Here is a 12,085-nt window from a genome sequence, read left to right as displayed (position 1 = left end):
ATGCAGTTGCTTGCAGTTTAGACATCTTACTAACATAATTGTCTGCTTTGCTAAGCTGCAAGGATGCAGCTCCCATACATTTCTTGGGAGTCATCTTTCAACTTGGGCTTGGAAAAATGATGATAAATGAAGATGTAAAGTTCAAAGGGCAGTTTAGCAAATCACCAAAGTAAGAGCACATGTTTAGCATGCTGTTCTAAAGCCTTCCATGCTCCTACCTTTTCCAGACAGATGCACTGTTTCATATTAAAATAATTATCTAGGACATTTATGAACAAGTTTGGGAAAACAAAGGTCTCTTCTGTTACCATATAAGGGATATCAATACTGCTCAAAGTAGGTGGCAACAAAAATGCCTACCTGCCTCCCGGGGGTGGTCAATGACCCACAAAACCCCAGAACAACCCAAAACTTGTCTAACCAAATTTGAAGTTCAAACTTCAAATTGTAATGAAATAAAAATTAAACACTGAACACAATTAGCAACAGAATTTTCTCTATGCAGACACATGCAGGGAGCTCATGGTTTAAACACTACATGTTCCTGCATACTTTGTGTTAAATGGGTGTGGGAAAACAAGAATATCCCAAGTTCTTACCATCAAATGTCAACTTGCTCGATTTGCTCCCCTTCCAAACTATAAGCATCTTTATTTTTTGTACAAATCAACAGTATCTCTGCAGTCCTATAGTAATTTAAAAAGAAAATCCTACAGCAATGCAAATTTAACATTCACCCACCCCAGGTCTACAAAGATCTAAGACATAGAGAATGCCATAGAGAGACAGCAGATTCCACCAACTGAACATCTGTCCCAACAGAGGAATCAAACCAAACCAAAGCGAAGACCTATCTTTTCCTTTTTTTTTTTTTTTTTTTTTTTTTTTTGAGGGCAGGGGAAAGAGAAACAGGTAGGGAAATGTGGAATGGCAGAAGGGGCAATCTCATTAGGAACAGGCCTTTTGTCCACAAGATAGTCCTAGAGGTGGGACTGAAAATAACCTGGTAACATCTAAACCTACACAATTTTAAATGCAGAGGAAAAATGCTGCAATTCAGCAGCAAATTATGTGATGCAGAACAAAATGCTTGATACCACAGCTGCATGTATGATTACTTAGCTTCTTGCTTTTAGAAGAGGAAACAAAACTGCATAGTTTTGAGTATTGACTTTTAATAGCTTGTTTCTCATAAGGGAACGGGATGTTTTGTTTTAGAAATACAGGTATCAGTTGATCTTTAAATACAGCCTGCTCCTGCCAACAGGTCACGTACATGATTTATTTGGCTTCAGCTTGTTTTTATGCATTAAGCAACTTTCAACCTTCTTTTGTCATACAATATATAGACAAATTTAAGTACAGTAATAGTGTAGGTATTTTACCATCTTCACATTTTCTTGACATACTGGACAAAGCGATATACATCAGTCTGCCCCCAAGCCCCGGGTTCATTCCAAGCTCGTTGAATATTGCTTTCAGTGGCACATTCAACTTGCTCCAACATTTAATTTGCTCAGTCTACAGAAACAGACCCTTTGGGAATATCAAGAATTATTTCCAACTTTGTCCAGTGACATTCAAATGCTCAGGCAACTACTGGTAACTTTCATTTTATGGTTACTACAGATGTTGCACATTGACAGGAAAAACAAAGTTTTAGAACTGGACAAGCTACAGTAATCTAGATTTTGGTAGAGGAATTACATACAAAAAGGGGGACTTTATATATAGTTTTCAATCTGTAGTTTCATTTTTCAAAATAAAACCTGTATATATAAATGGATAATATTCAAGATCTGTATAACAGTTGCTTTCTGGCTAAAACAATATGTTTAGACAGAATCTCACTTTCTGTTTTTCAGTTCAAATATACTAGCCAGTCCAGTCCTTTGGGAGAAAAAAACTTCTATTTTTAAATCCTTCAGGATCCATCAGATTCACTATATGGTAATGACTTTAACTTATACAATATATTATATTATGAGGTGAACTGAAGGGGTTTAGGTATCAGAAGTAGTGGTCTGGGTGCAGTAAGCCAAACAGCCGTTTAAACATGATACTAGAGCTGAAATAAGTCTCTGTCAGAATAAAAACCAACATTCATAAAAACAGCAGCAGCCATCAATAACATTCACAACTGCAGGGATTTTTTACTGTGTGTGATTTTGCATTTTAAGTAGAAGCCACAATAGTTTAAAGCAAAATTTAAAAAAATATCACTATAGTCTTGAATTTAATAATGTGAATTGTCACTCTTATAGCTGTTGATAGAAGTGTACTAAAAAAATTTACTTAAACATATGAATTTAAGACTTTCACTTTATTCAGCAAATTGGTTTATTTACACAATGGGGGAACGCTGGTTGAATGCTGTCAATGTAATAAAAACAAATCTAACAGAGACAATACTGAACTCTCTCTATGTATTCATAGCAGAAATGACAAACTATTTCCTTACCTGTATCAGGAACATCAAGCGCAACAACGGGACAGTATCATAGGACACTGATTTAACAATAAACCACAGAGGTCCAGTAATACTATGGCAATTTACTCATGTATTTACTGACTTTAAAATAAAAACATTAAAAGTCAGCAATACCCAGTATAAAGTTCTGTCAATTATCAGAGTCAAACTCTGATGAGTAAGTCAGTAAAACCTTATCAGATCATCCACAGTTCATAAAGGGACATGAGTTGCTTCAGACCACCAATACAGAAACAAAACTGATGAAAGATTACCCTCTAAAAGGCAATGATGATCTGATAAGGGTTTAACTTAATGGAAGTTTAAAAAAAATAAGAATTGCAGAGCACAGCCCCTATTAGAACAAGCTAACTTTCCAACTTCAAAAAAGACAAAAAAAATTTGAGAGAAAGAAAAAAAACAAAACAAAAAACACTTCAACATGAAGCTACCATACAAAGTTTTTGTTTGTTTTCATTTTTTTGTTGGTTTCTTTTAAGAGTTCGGAGTTGAAATTTAATCCTGGCTTTTTAGGGAGAAGGACAGTTTTGGCCTAGACTTTCCTTTGCCCAGAATAATTTTTTGCTCTTCCTTTTGCTGACGCTGTCTCTCTTGTTCTAGTTTCATCCTCTCCTCATGAATCTTTCTTTGTTCTTCAACAATTTTCAATTGTTCTTCAGCCTATATAGGAAAATGGTAAAATTTAGGCCAGCATATTTCGTAGTCATAAAAGCAATTTACAAGTCCATATTAACTTGCAAACAGGTTGAATCCTGCATAAGTATGTAAGCAGTTCCACCAGAGCTAGGTGCCACAGCTGGTTTCAGTGAAACTACTTATAAAATGGTTATTTGAATTGAGTTTAGAAGAAACACTGAGCACTTTCTACAGCTAATGTATTGAAATCTGGAGTGTTTACATGCCGTGTTCTTCAGCATTGCTTTTCAAACAACACATTACATTTTAATTAAAGAAGACATTAGATAAATAAAGAAATTGTTCCAACACTTGTCACATGTAAGCTGAAGTAACATACACACATAATGAAGCCACAAGACCTTCAGGCCAAGGTCTCCCTGCTCCAAAACCCATCTAAAAACCTGTCCTAATCCAAAACCATCTTCACCTGATTTGCAACTAGTCAATCCTTACATTGACCTATAGTTCTTACAGTGGTACTCTAAAGGTGATTATTTAGTTCATTACATCAGTCAATACCTTAAATTTTCCCTTTGTCCTGTTTCCACCATAAGAAGTTGAGAAAAGGGTAAAACAGAAAGAAATCTAAAGCAGATGTAGTTCAAGCAAAAATATTTAAGCAGCCTCATTTTTATATAAAGAGGTGTAATTACTTGGGCAATTGAAACTGACAGAGTTCAATCAGGATTTAGAAGCAGTTTAGTTTGTCTTATCATCAATTGATTAGAATCAGCTAAATCATATTGAATGTTTTCATGTGGCAAGCATCTGATTTAAAAGGGCTTGAAGATCAACATAAGTTACTTTCATAGCTTACACATCTTAAGCTTATGCTGAAAGTCCCTTTCAGCACTTCTACATCAACACTATACTAGACTCAAATCTAGTTTGCACTTGTCCCAGTCAACAAAACAGAATTAGTCACACAAAGCTGAACATGTTTTCAAACTTACTCCAACCCTTCCCATGAGATAGTCAAAAAGTACTTTTTAAATTCTGAAGGCAGCCATCACCCCTCTAAATCAACTGCATCCAAACTATTTTACCAGCCTAGTGTTACTGCTAAGGATCTGATCTTTTATGCTCAGGGGAAGGAGAGCAATGTTACTGATGGAACCAGCAATATGCAAGTTAAACTCTAGAAAGGGTCGATTTGTTTATTTTAATTGTGTTACAAATTTGGCAGAGACATCTGTATTTCCCTACGGAACAGTTAACTACACCTTCACATACCAGTTTAGCTTGTGCTTCTGCAATTTTTCGATTATTCTCTTCTAGTATTCGCTCTAGTTCCTCACGCTTTGCACGCTCTTCTTCCTAAAGGGGAGGACAGGGCAAGATGTTAGTAAAGTAAAATATTCATTTCCGCATGTTCACTAATCTTTCTCAGAATTCTTTTGTGAACTGACTTAAAGTGGCAGCTTTACAGCCACCTATTTTGCCTCACAACGGTAAACTGTGCAGCCACTAAAACTGGTTTCTAGTGCTCAATTTACATCATCCCGCCCAGTCCAAACAGCAACCAACTAAACCCTCCCTAATCATAGAATCCTGACAATTTATTACTAGAATTTTAATATCACACAAATCAACAAGGACAACTACAAAAACTGGATAGTATTTACCAAATTAAAAAGTAATATAGAAAATATAAATAAAGTGAATAGTTTGTCTCACCAATTAAGTATACCTACGTATTCTTTACCTATACTCCTTTAATCAGCATTAAAAGTTGAATATTTACTGTCTTGTCCAGTGTCCTGCAGAGTGTGCTCCTCGGCTGCCATACGCGCCAGCTTCCTCTTTAAAATGATTTGTACTGTTAGCTTGGCAATACCTGCATCAGCAGCTCAACCATTTATAAAGAAACAACATACAAGGAAGGCTGAGCTGAGGAATGCAGATGTTTATGGTAAGAAGGAACAAAAATATGTAAATCATTCCTAAGGCAAACAATTAATAAGAAAAATACATTTACTGTTAGTGAAAAATACAAATGGTAATCCATACTTCATGGAGCTATGGGCTTCTTTCATGGGGAGAATGGACTTAACATTCAGTATTTTGACAATTTTAAGACAGCTGAAACTGTCTGCAGTATGAACTTGGAATTCAGGAGTCCAGGGAAGGTAAGATCAGGAAATAAAGCCTTGTAATTGTTGTTTTCTTGGTGAATTTTATGGAACTCTGTTATGCAACTCAAATATGAAGACTGCGTGAAAAATTTTGAAGTGTTTCAGTTCACATAATATATATCCAAATTATTTTTATATTTGGAGGATTTAAAGTTAGCCAGAGGTTTGTGTCTGTGTAAGAAAAAAAAGTTAATACGAACAAAGCAAGCATATGAAAACTTCTTACTATGACTAGTAACCAGCTACTAGCTAGCACACTTCACTCCAGGCTTGGAGGTTCATTCTGCATTACAAGGAACTGGTGGGACTTCTCCACATGACGACGATACCAAAAATACTTTTTTTTAAAAAAAACAAGTCATCCATCTAATCAAATGAAAACCTCTAAATATGAAGAATTTGCTGACTATGAACATGAAAATTCAACTTAAACTCTTTGATATTAAAGTCTGAATTTACAAAAAAAAGTATTATTTATTTATTCTTTTTAGTATTTATCATAACTCAGCATTCCATTTGTTTCCATTTAATTTGATACTATGTGACTGACAAGTCACATCTAGTATGAAGGGGAAAGCTGCATTGCTACTGTCTCTCCTTTCGTAAGCCAATCAAAATATTAATTTAAAATGAACTGTGTAGGACGTCCAGAGTGAAAAAAGCACTGGACACTTATGACTATTTAGCACAAATTTCCTCTACAGTTTTAAGTTTGTCTTGAAATTTCTGGATCCTGGAATGATTGGTGCAGGCAGGCATCAAAGCCTTTAGTAGCAAATTACTGTCTCACAGAAAGACATTTTCAGCTTCTGCTCCAGCTGCTGATTAAAAAACAAAACAAAACAACAAAAAAAGGCCCCAAAAACCCAAGTCACACGTTCAGCTTGACTTCAGACAAGGGCAACCTGCTCTTTTATAACTTCTAGGGAGAAAAAAAGGAGTTGTTAGTAGTTATTAAAAATGGATATAATGATTTGGACAGAGATCCTTCGTGAAGACGTGGATGGGCTTATGCTCGAAGTCCCAGAATTAGTCCAATGTATGCTCAAGGAAAATGTTCATTTTAAATGAAGAATAAGAAACCTATTTGTTAAAGACAGGTACTGCAGCTCACTGCTGGACCCTGCTTTTTGCCTGGCTGAAGGCAAAAGCCTCTTACAGTCTAGGTAAACATAATGAAACAAATGAAGGATACATAATTACATACTTTTTAATACCCTTCCCCAAAATGAAAGGACTGCTGATAAATCCTGCAGCCATGGCAAAAGTTTCAAACAATTCTGAAATATGTAGGTCAGTTCCATTAAGAATCAAGTATCCTTGTTCAGGTTTTAGGAGAGTAACTGTTTAAATATCAGTGAGCTCCTCTGAATAGGCTAGAAATTAAGTTTCGCAGCAATGCAAGTTTATATGAGAAGGGAATTAGATTTGCTGTATTCCATCTCTTTCTGAACCGAACAGGAGGCACAAACCGACACTGAAAGTTTTGCCATGGACTGTCTCTACTTTCCAAACGACCGAGCGTTACCTCTCTGGCTTTTTGTGCTGCAAGTTCAGCTTGTCGCTGTCGCTCGAGTTCTTCGAGCAACTGTTTTTCCATGATGCGTTTAGCCTCCTCCACCCTGCGGAGAACCTCTCGCTCAATCTCATCCTTTCTTTTCTCCAACTCTTCTTCTACGCGTTTAGCTACAAGTTCTTCCACCCTTCGAGCAGTTTCTTCTTCTATGAGTTTCTCTTCAATTTCTTGTTGACGACTGCAAAAAGCAAACATGAGGATGACATTTTTAATCTATGTTGGCACTAAGATCCTGTAAAATCTTGCCTTAAAACCACCACCTTAGAGGCACCAAACTATCCCCAGTATCTTAAAATAAAAGACAGAAGCAATAAAATTTGTGATTTCAGTATTTTACCTAGAATTCCAGATGTTATACCTGTAATCTACTTATCCAGTAATTTACCTTAACGGATTTCAATAAATTTCAGTAACTTCAGCTCTTAACTTTTTTTATTGCAGGACCCTGTTTCTACCATAATGATCCAAAATAAATTATATCAATACCAAACACTAAATAAATCCTTGCAAACTGCAGCTTTCCATGTTCTGAATTTTGGAAATATTTTTCAAATGTCTTTATTTTAGTTGAGCAGTAGTATTATCACTTAGCCTGATCACTGTTTTAATTTTTCATTAAAAGAGATACAAAAATACTAGGTAAATTTGCAGGTTAACTGCTATATAAAGAAAAAAATCCAGGTAGTAATCACAAGTACAACATGGCAATTAGATATTGAAGGATGAACACCGATGAATACTCCGTATTTCATGTAGTACTATTTATCTGGACTTATTATGGGCTTTGGGGAGAAAACTCTTGGTTTTAAACTTGATATTGAACTTCTGTTTCAAATATTCCATGAAGTACAGAACAATCTTATGAAACTTTTCTTCTGGCCTGTCAGCAACACAAATCCAGGATTCAGAAGAACAACTACTGTTGTAATATCTTAATACCCTGTCATTTTCAGAATGTTTGCATTTTCCTATCTCATTTGGAAAATCTTTCCTAATCTATCTTATTTGAAAAACAATTAATTAAAAAAAAAGTTACATAATTTACGAACTTTTAAGATGACCCAAGGCACAACTTGCAAATAGGCAATAGGAGATGATGAAGTATGGTTGACTGACCTAAATAAATATGGGAAATACAAAGGTGAAAGGCACCAAATTTCCCCATATCATATGTCATCTTTTCAAAAGTGTACTGAACTAAGTGGATCGATCACCTTCAGTAAATAGTTTTGGAATCCTCAACTCAATCATTTGGCCAGAGAAGGCCAGTTTTAGTCTTACAATCCTCAATGAGGTAGCAAATTTATCTGGGAGCACATTAGACCAGCATTCATTTTTCCAAAATGGACACAAAATATCTTGAAGTGATTCTTTCCAGAAAAAAAAGTCCCAAAGAAGCACCAGGCAAACAAAAAATCTAGACCACTCCCAGGAAAATGCATCAACCGCACTCTGTGAGTGTATCTCCACCAAGCTATGACCCTTTGAGGACAAATGTTTAAACATCCTTTATATACCAATTATCATTTCTTTTAAAAAGGAGTCCCTTCCCTCTTACTCAGCAGTGAGTACTCTCACCATCCTGAGCCAATACTGCTTAGTACACTTAAGAGGCTTGAGTTCTAGAGAAATAAACTGTCATTAACTTCATATTCTTATATTTTATTAAATTATCCTAGCTTTACATTTAACATCAGGAAATCTAGAAGAAAAAGTAAGCTAATTGAATAAAGATAGTGTATAGTTACAAAAATACCATGACACTCATCTCTGAAATAGATTTTCAAATATCCTCAGCAATTGACGACACACTCAAATTAAGCACTGTGTCTGCATGTGTTTCATCCTTCTCACTCCAACAAACTCCAAATTTAATTAAACCAATCAAATGTATTTTTAGACTTATAGGCAATGATATTACAATGGCTTAGACCTTATTAAGAAAAATAAAATTATAAACACAGATATAGATCTCAATGATTCATTCTGTAGTATAGCAAGTATTTTTTTTTTTTTAATCACATGAATTTTAACATTTTGTCATCCTTGCCTATTGAATTATGATTCCAAAGCAACAGGTAAATCACTAATGTAAAAAGCTATTTTTTGTATGGTCCATTTACTTCTTAAAGACTAATTGTATGAAATCTGCAGCAAAGACACCACTTACACTTTACAATATTTTTGAGGGAAAAAAGTCAAACTTGCAAGGCAAGAAAATGAGCACTATAGGAAAGGGCTGAAGTTAGGCTGTGTATTGAGATTTGAACAAGACATGAGAAGAACCAAGTCAGTTCCAATCCATAAGCTGTCCACTAATTCATTCAGTCAGAAAGGAAGTACTTCTTTCCTTATCTAACATGAATCTATACTAATATACGCAACACAATTTACAGACTACTTACTAAAATACCATAATTTTCTACTCTAAGTTTCATTGCTTTTTATTTTTAAAATTTAAAGTGTGTTGCAGAAGTATCATAATTCCATACCCAATCTTTTCTAATATTGATTCTTTCTCAAATGTCTACTATTCTGTAGCAAGTATTGCTGGAATATCATATTCCTTCTATACAGGCTTCATGAGCTTTTTAAAATTTCAAAGCTAACTTACATAGAAAACTTACTTACATATGAACTAAATCAGCTCCTAAGTACAAGAATAAACTATTCATTCTATTCTCAAATTGTTAAGCACATTCCAGTTTTTATTGTAGATATGCAGAGAATATTTTTCTTAATTTAGGTACTGAATAAAATTCTGAATTACAAAACTAGGATCGGTATGTCAAAATATGCCAATTTTCACAGGTTTGTGTAAGTTTTTTACTGTCAAAACTCTGAAGTGAGCAAAGGTGATTATCTTCAAACAAAAATGAAAGTGACAGCTTTGGGTCACCAAGCGCAACAATGACAACTAGTATTTCCTGAGACCCTTATGGCTGAGGTAAAGCTCCACCTGAGAGTTAACAGCACCACTTAGCTTCATACCTACAAACAAGTGCATTATTTCTGGATTAGGTGGTCCAATGAGCAAGGATAGTACTCAAAGAAAAAGAATCATCTGATTACAGCTGTTCAAACCATTCTTCTCTCTGCTACATAAAGGTCTGTTTCATAAGTTTGTATGTTGCTAAACATATTAATGCACCACCATCGTTTATTAAAATAGTATTTATATCTGCAGACTTAATAAATAACCACACTCCCCATAACATAAAACTGAAAAAAGGGCAAGGTTTCAAATGAAACAAGTCACCGGACCTCACCGTCCCATTTGGCAAGAAAGTAATCCCACAGTGTTAATATAACAGCTGCATAGTGTTTCTTGAAACCCTCACTCGAGCAACTCCAGATGCCTCCGCTCGACGCGTAACAAGCTCCACGCCACGGAGGGGAGGGGCGGGCGTGTGGCAGTGCAGCACAAAGCCTCAGGGGCGCCGAGGCCTCCGCCGCACAGGGAAGTTTAGAAGCAGCGCAGGAGGGAGAGACCTGCGACGGTGGATGGGAAGCGGGCAGAGGCGGCCGAGAGGGAGGAGGCGTGCGGGGGACTCGCACCCCGAGTGGGCGGCTCCTAACGCACCTGAGGGAGCCGGGCTCTGAGAAAGGGGCGGAAGGCGGGAAAACAGGCATTGGTCAGGCCTCAGCGAGGGCCCCAAGGCCCGCACCCAGCCGCAGGCGGCCCAGGCCCACAGGAAGAAGGCGCGGAGAGACAGGCACCAAGGCACCGAGCATCTCCCTTCCTCCCCCATCCCTCACCAACCCCCTCGTCCCCCAGCGCAGGCCCGGGGCTCACATTTTCCGCTGCCGCTCGAACTCCGCTTTTTTCTCCTCCTCCTCCCGCTTCTGTTTCTCGTCCAAGCTGCTGCGCTTGCTCACCGTGCGCCCGAAGATGTCGATACGGTCGGGGGGGGAGGAGGCGCGGTCGCGGTCCCGGTCCCTGTCGCGCCGGGAGGAGGGGGCCGTGTTAGAGCGCGAACGGGAACGGGACTCCCGGCGCCGGTTCCGCTTGCTCTCCCGGGACTTGGAGCGCTTCCTTGCCCGCTCCTTTTCTCGGGAGCGGGACCGCGATCGGCTCCGGTTCTTCTTGTTGTGCTTGGAGCTCTTGGTGTGCTTGGAGCGGGACGAGCTCCGGCTGCGGGACCGACCCATCCCGACAGAGGAGAGGCCGCGCCGGCGACCGCTCGACCACCCCCGCCCCCTTTGCTAGCGGCGCCCGGGAGAGGTGCGAGGAGACTCTGCGCGCATCAGCACCGTCCGGGCTGGCCCTTCGTCTTCTCTCGTTCCTCCGCTTTGCGCTGCGAGGAGAAGGAACAGGCCCCGGGAGCAGGACCGAGTCCGGACGCAGGCAAGATGGCGGCCCTGGCTGAGCAGTGACTCTCCTCTCCCGCCCCACAATGCACCGCGCCGTGCTCGAGCCGTTCGCTCCCCTCCCCGCCGCCTCCGGCGCCGCGCCGGAGGAGCACGAGAGCGCTCGGCAGTATTCGTCAGCCAATGGCGGGCGCCGCGCCGAGCGGGGCCTTCGGCCGCCGTGGCGGCGACCGCGCCGGCTGAGAGGGTCGCCTGAGAGAGAATTGCTGTGTTTCTTTTAATTGAAAGTTCTCTCAAACATTGATTGTTTTCTTTTTGCTTAGTTGCGGGGAAGAGATGGAATTATCACTGCAGATCACGGAAGTTGCGGAAAATACTTAGAGCCCCCGCTAAATGGTGAAAATGAGTTTTTGAATCCTCTGTTGCACCACTGTGATGACCCACCCTTAAAGGGAAGAGAATCACTTGAGATTCGTAAATGCTCATTGTTCGAAAGGAACGACAAAATTCAGAGGGGTCGCAAACAACCAGAAAGTTTATCAGTGAATTACACACTTGGCAAAGAAATTAGTATGTTAGTCCCTGACCTACTGTATAAGCACACGGCAGTGGGTGTTGGATAAAGGGGCAAGGTGAAAGGGAAGAGAGGAATTAAGGGGGGAAAGATAAATTACAGAAAGATGAAAAAGAGGTCATGAGTCCTGGTTCCTGCGTCGACCCAGCTGCGGGGATGTCAATCCAGCTGTGTCGGTCTGGCCGATGAGATGCCCAGGGTCCTAGGGGTCTGTTTCCTGGAAGTTTGTCTCCAGCACAGGCAAGTGCTGTCTCGGTCGTATTTAAATGTATTTACCTGTAGATGTTATTGTCCATTGTTAGCTACAGGTGTGTAGGCAT

The 12,085-nt window shown here is 39.0% G+C and overlaps 1 protein-coding gene across 1 annotated transcript; it reads right to left on the bottom strand.

Moving 5' to 3' along the window:
* Window positions 1-2,304: 2,304 nt before the first annotated feature.
* ARGLU1 (arginine and glutamate rich 1) lies at window positions 2,305-11,290 on the bottom strand. Its single transcript, XM_005516485.3, has 4 exons — window positions 10,677-11,290; window positions 6,833-7,058; window positions 4,403-4,486; window positions 2,305-3,151 (listed from the first exon to the last, which is right to left on the bottom strand). The coding sequence occupies exons 1-4, from the start codon at window positions 11,030-11,032 to the stop codon at window positions 2,987-2,989; spliced, it is 831 nt and encodes a 276-aa protein (XP_005516542.1). The 5' UTR covers window positions 11,033-11,290; the 3' UTR covers window positions 2,305-2,986.
* Between the last annotated feature and the right edge of the window lie 795 nt (window positions 11,291-12,085).

This window comes from Pseudopodoces humilis, chromosome 2 (assembly GCF_049639895.1).
Source record: "Pseudopodoces humilis isolate 2021_Gansu_Grassland_sample_001 chromosome 2, ASM4963989v1, whole genome shotgun sequence".
NCBI classification, from domain to species: Eukaryota; Metazoa; Chordata; class Aves; order Passeriformes; family Paridae; genus Pseudopodoces; species Pseudopodoces humilis.
This window is presented reverse-complemented; position numbering and strand designations above follow the sequence as displayed.

Bases quoted from the DNA above. Each gene is read 5' to 3' on its own strand.
- ARGLU1 (XM_005516485.3), bottom strand. From the start codon at position 11,032: ATGGGTCGGTCCCGCAGCCGGAGCTCGTCCCGCTCCAAGCACACCAAG. The intron at 4,487-6,832 runs GTAACGCTCGGT...CCTCCCCTTTAG, and splicing joins CAGCACAAAAAGCCAGAGAG to GAAGAAGAGCGTGCAAAGCG. The intron at 3,152-4,402 runs GTATGTGAAGGT...TTTCCTATATAG, and splicing joins CAGAAGCACAAGCTAAACTG to GCTGAAGAACAATTGAAAAT.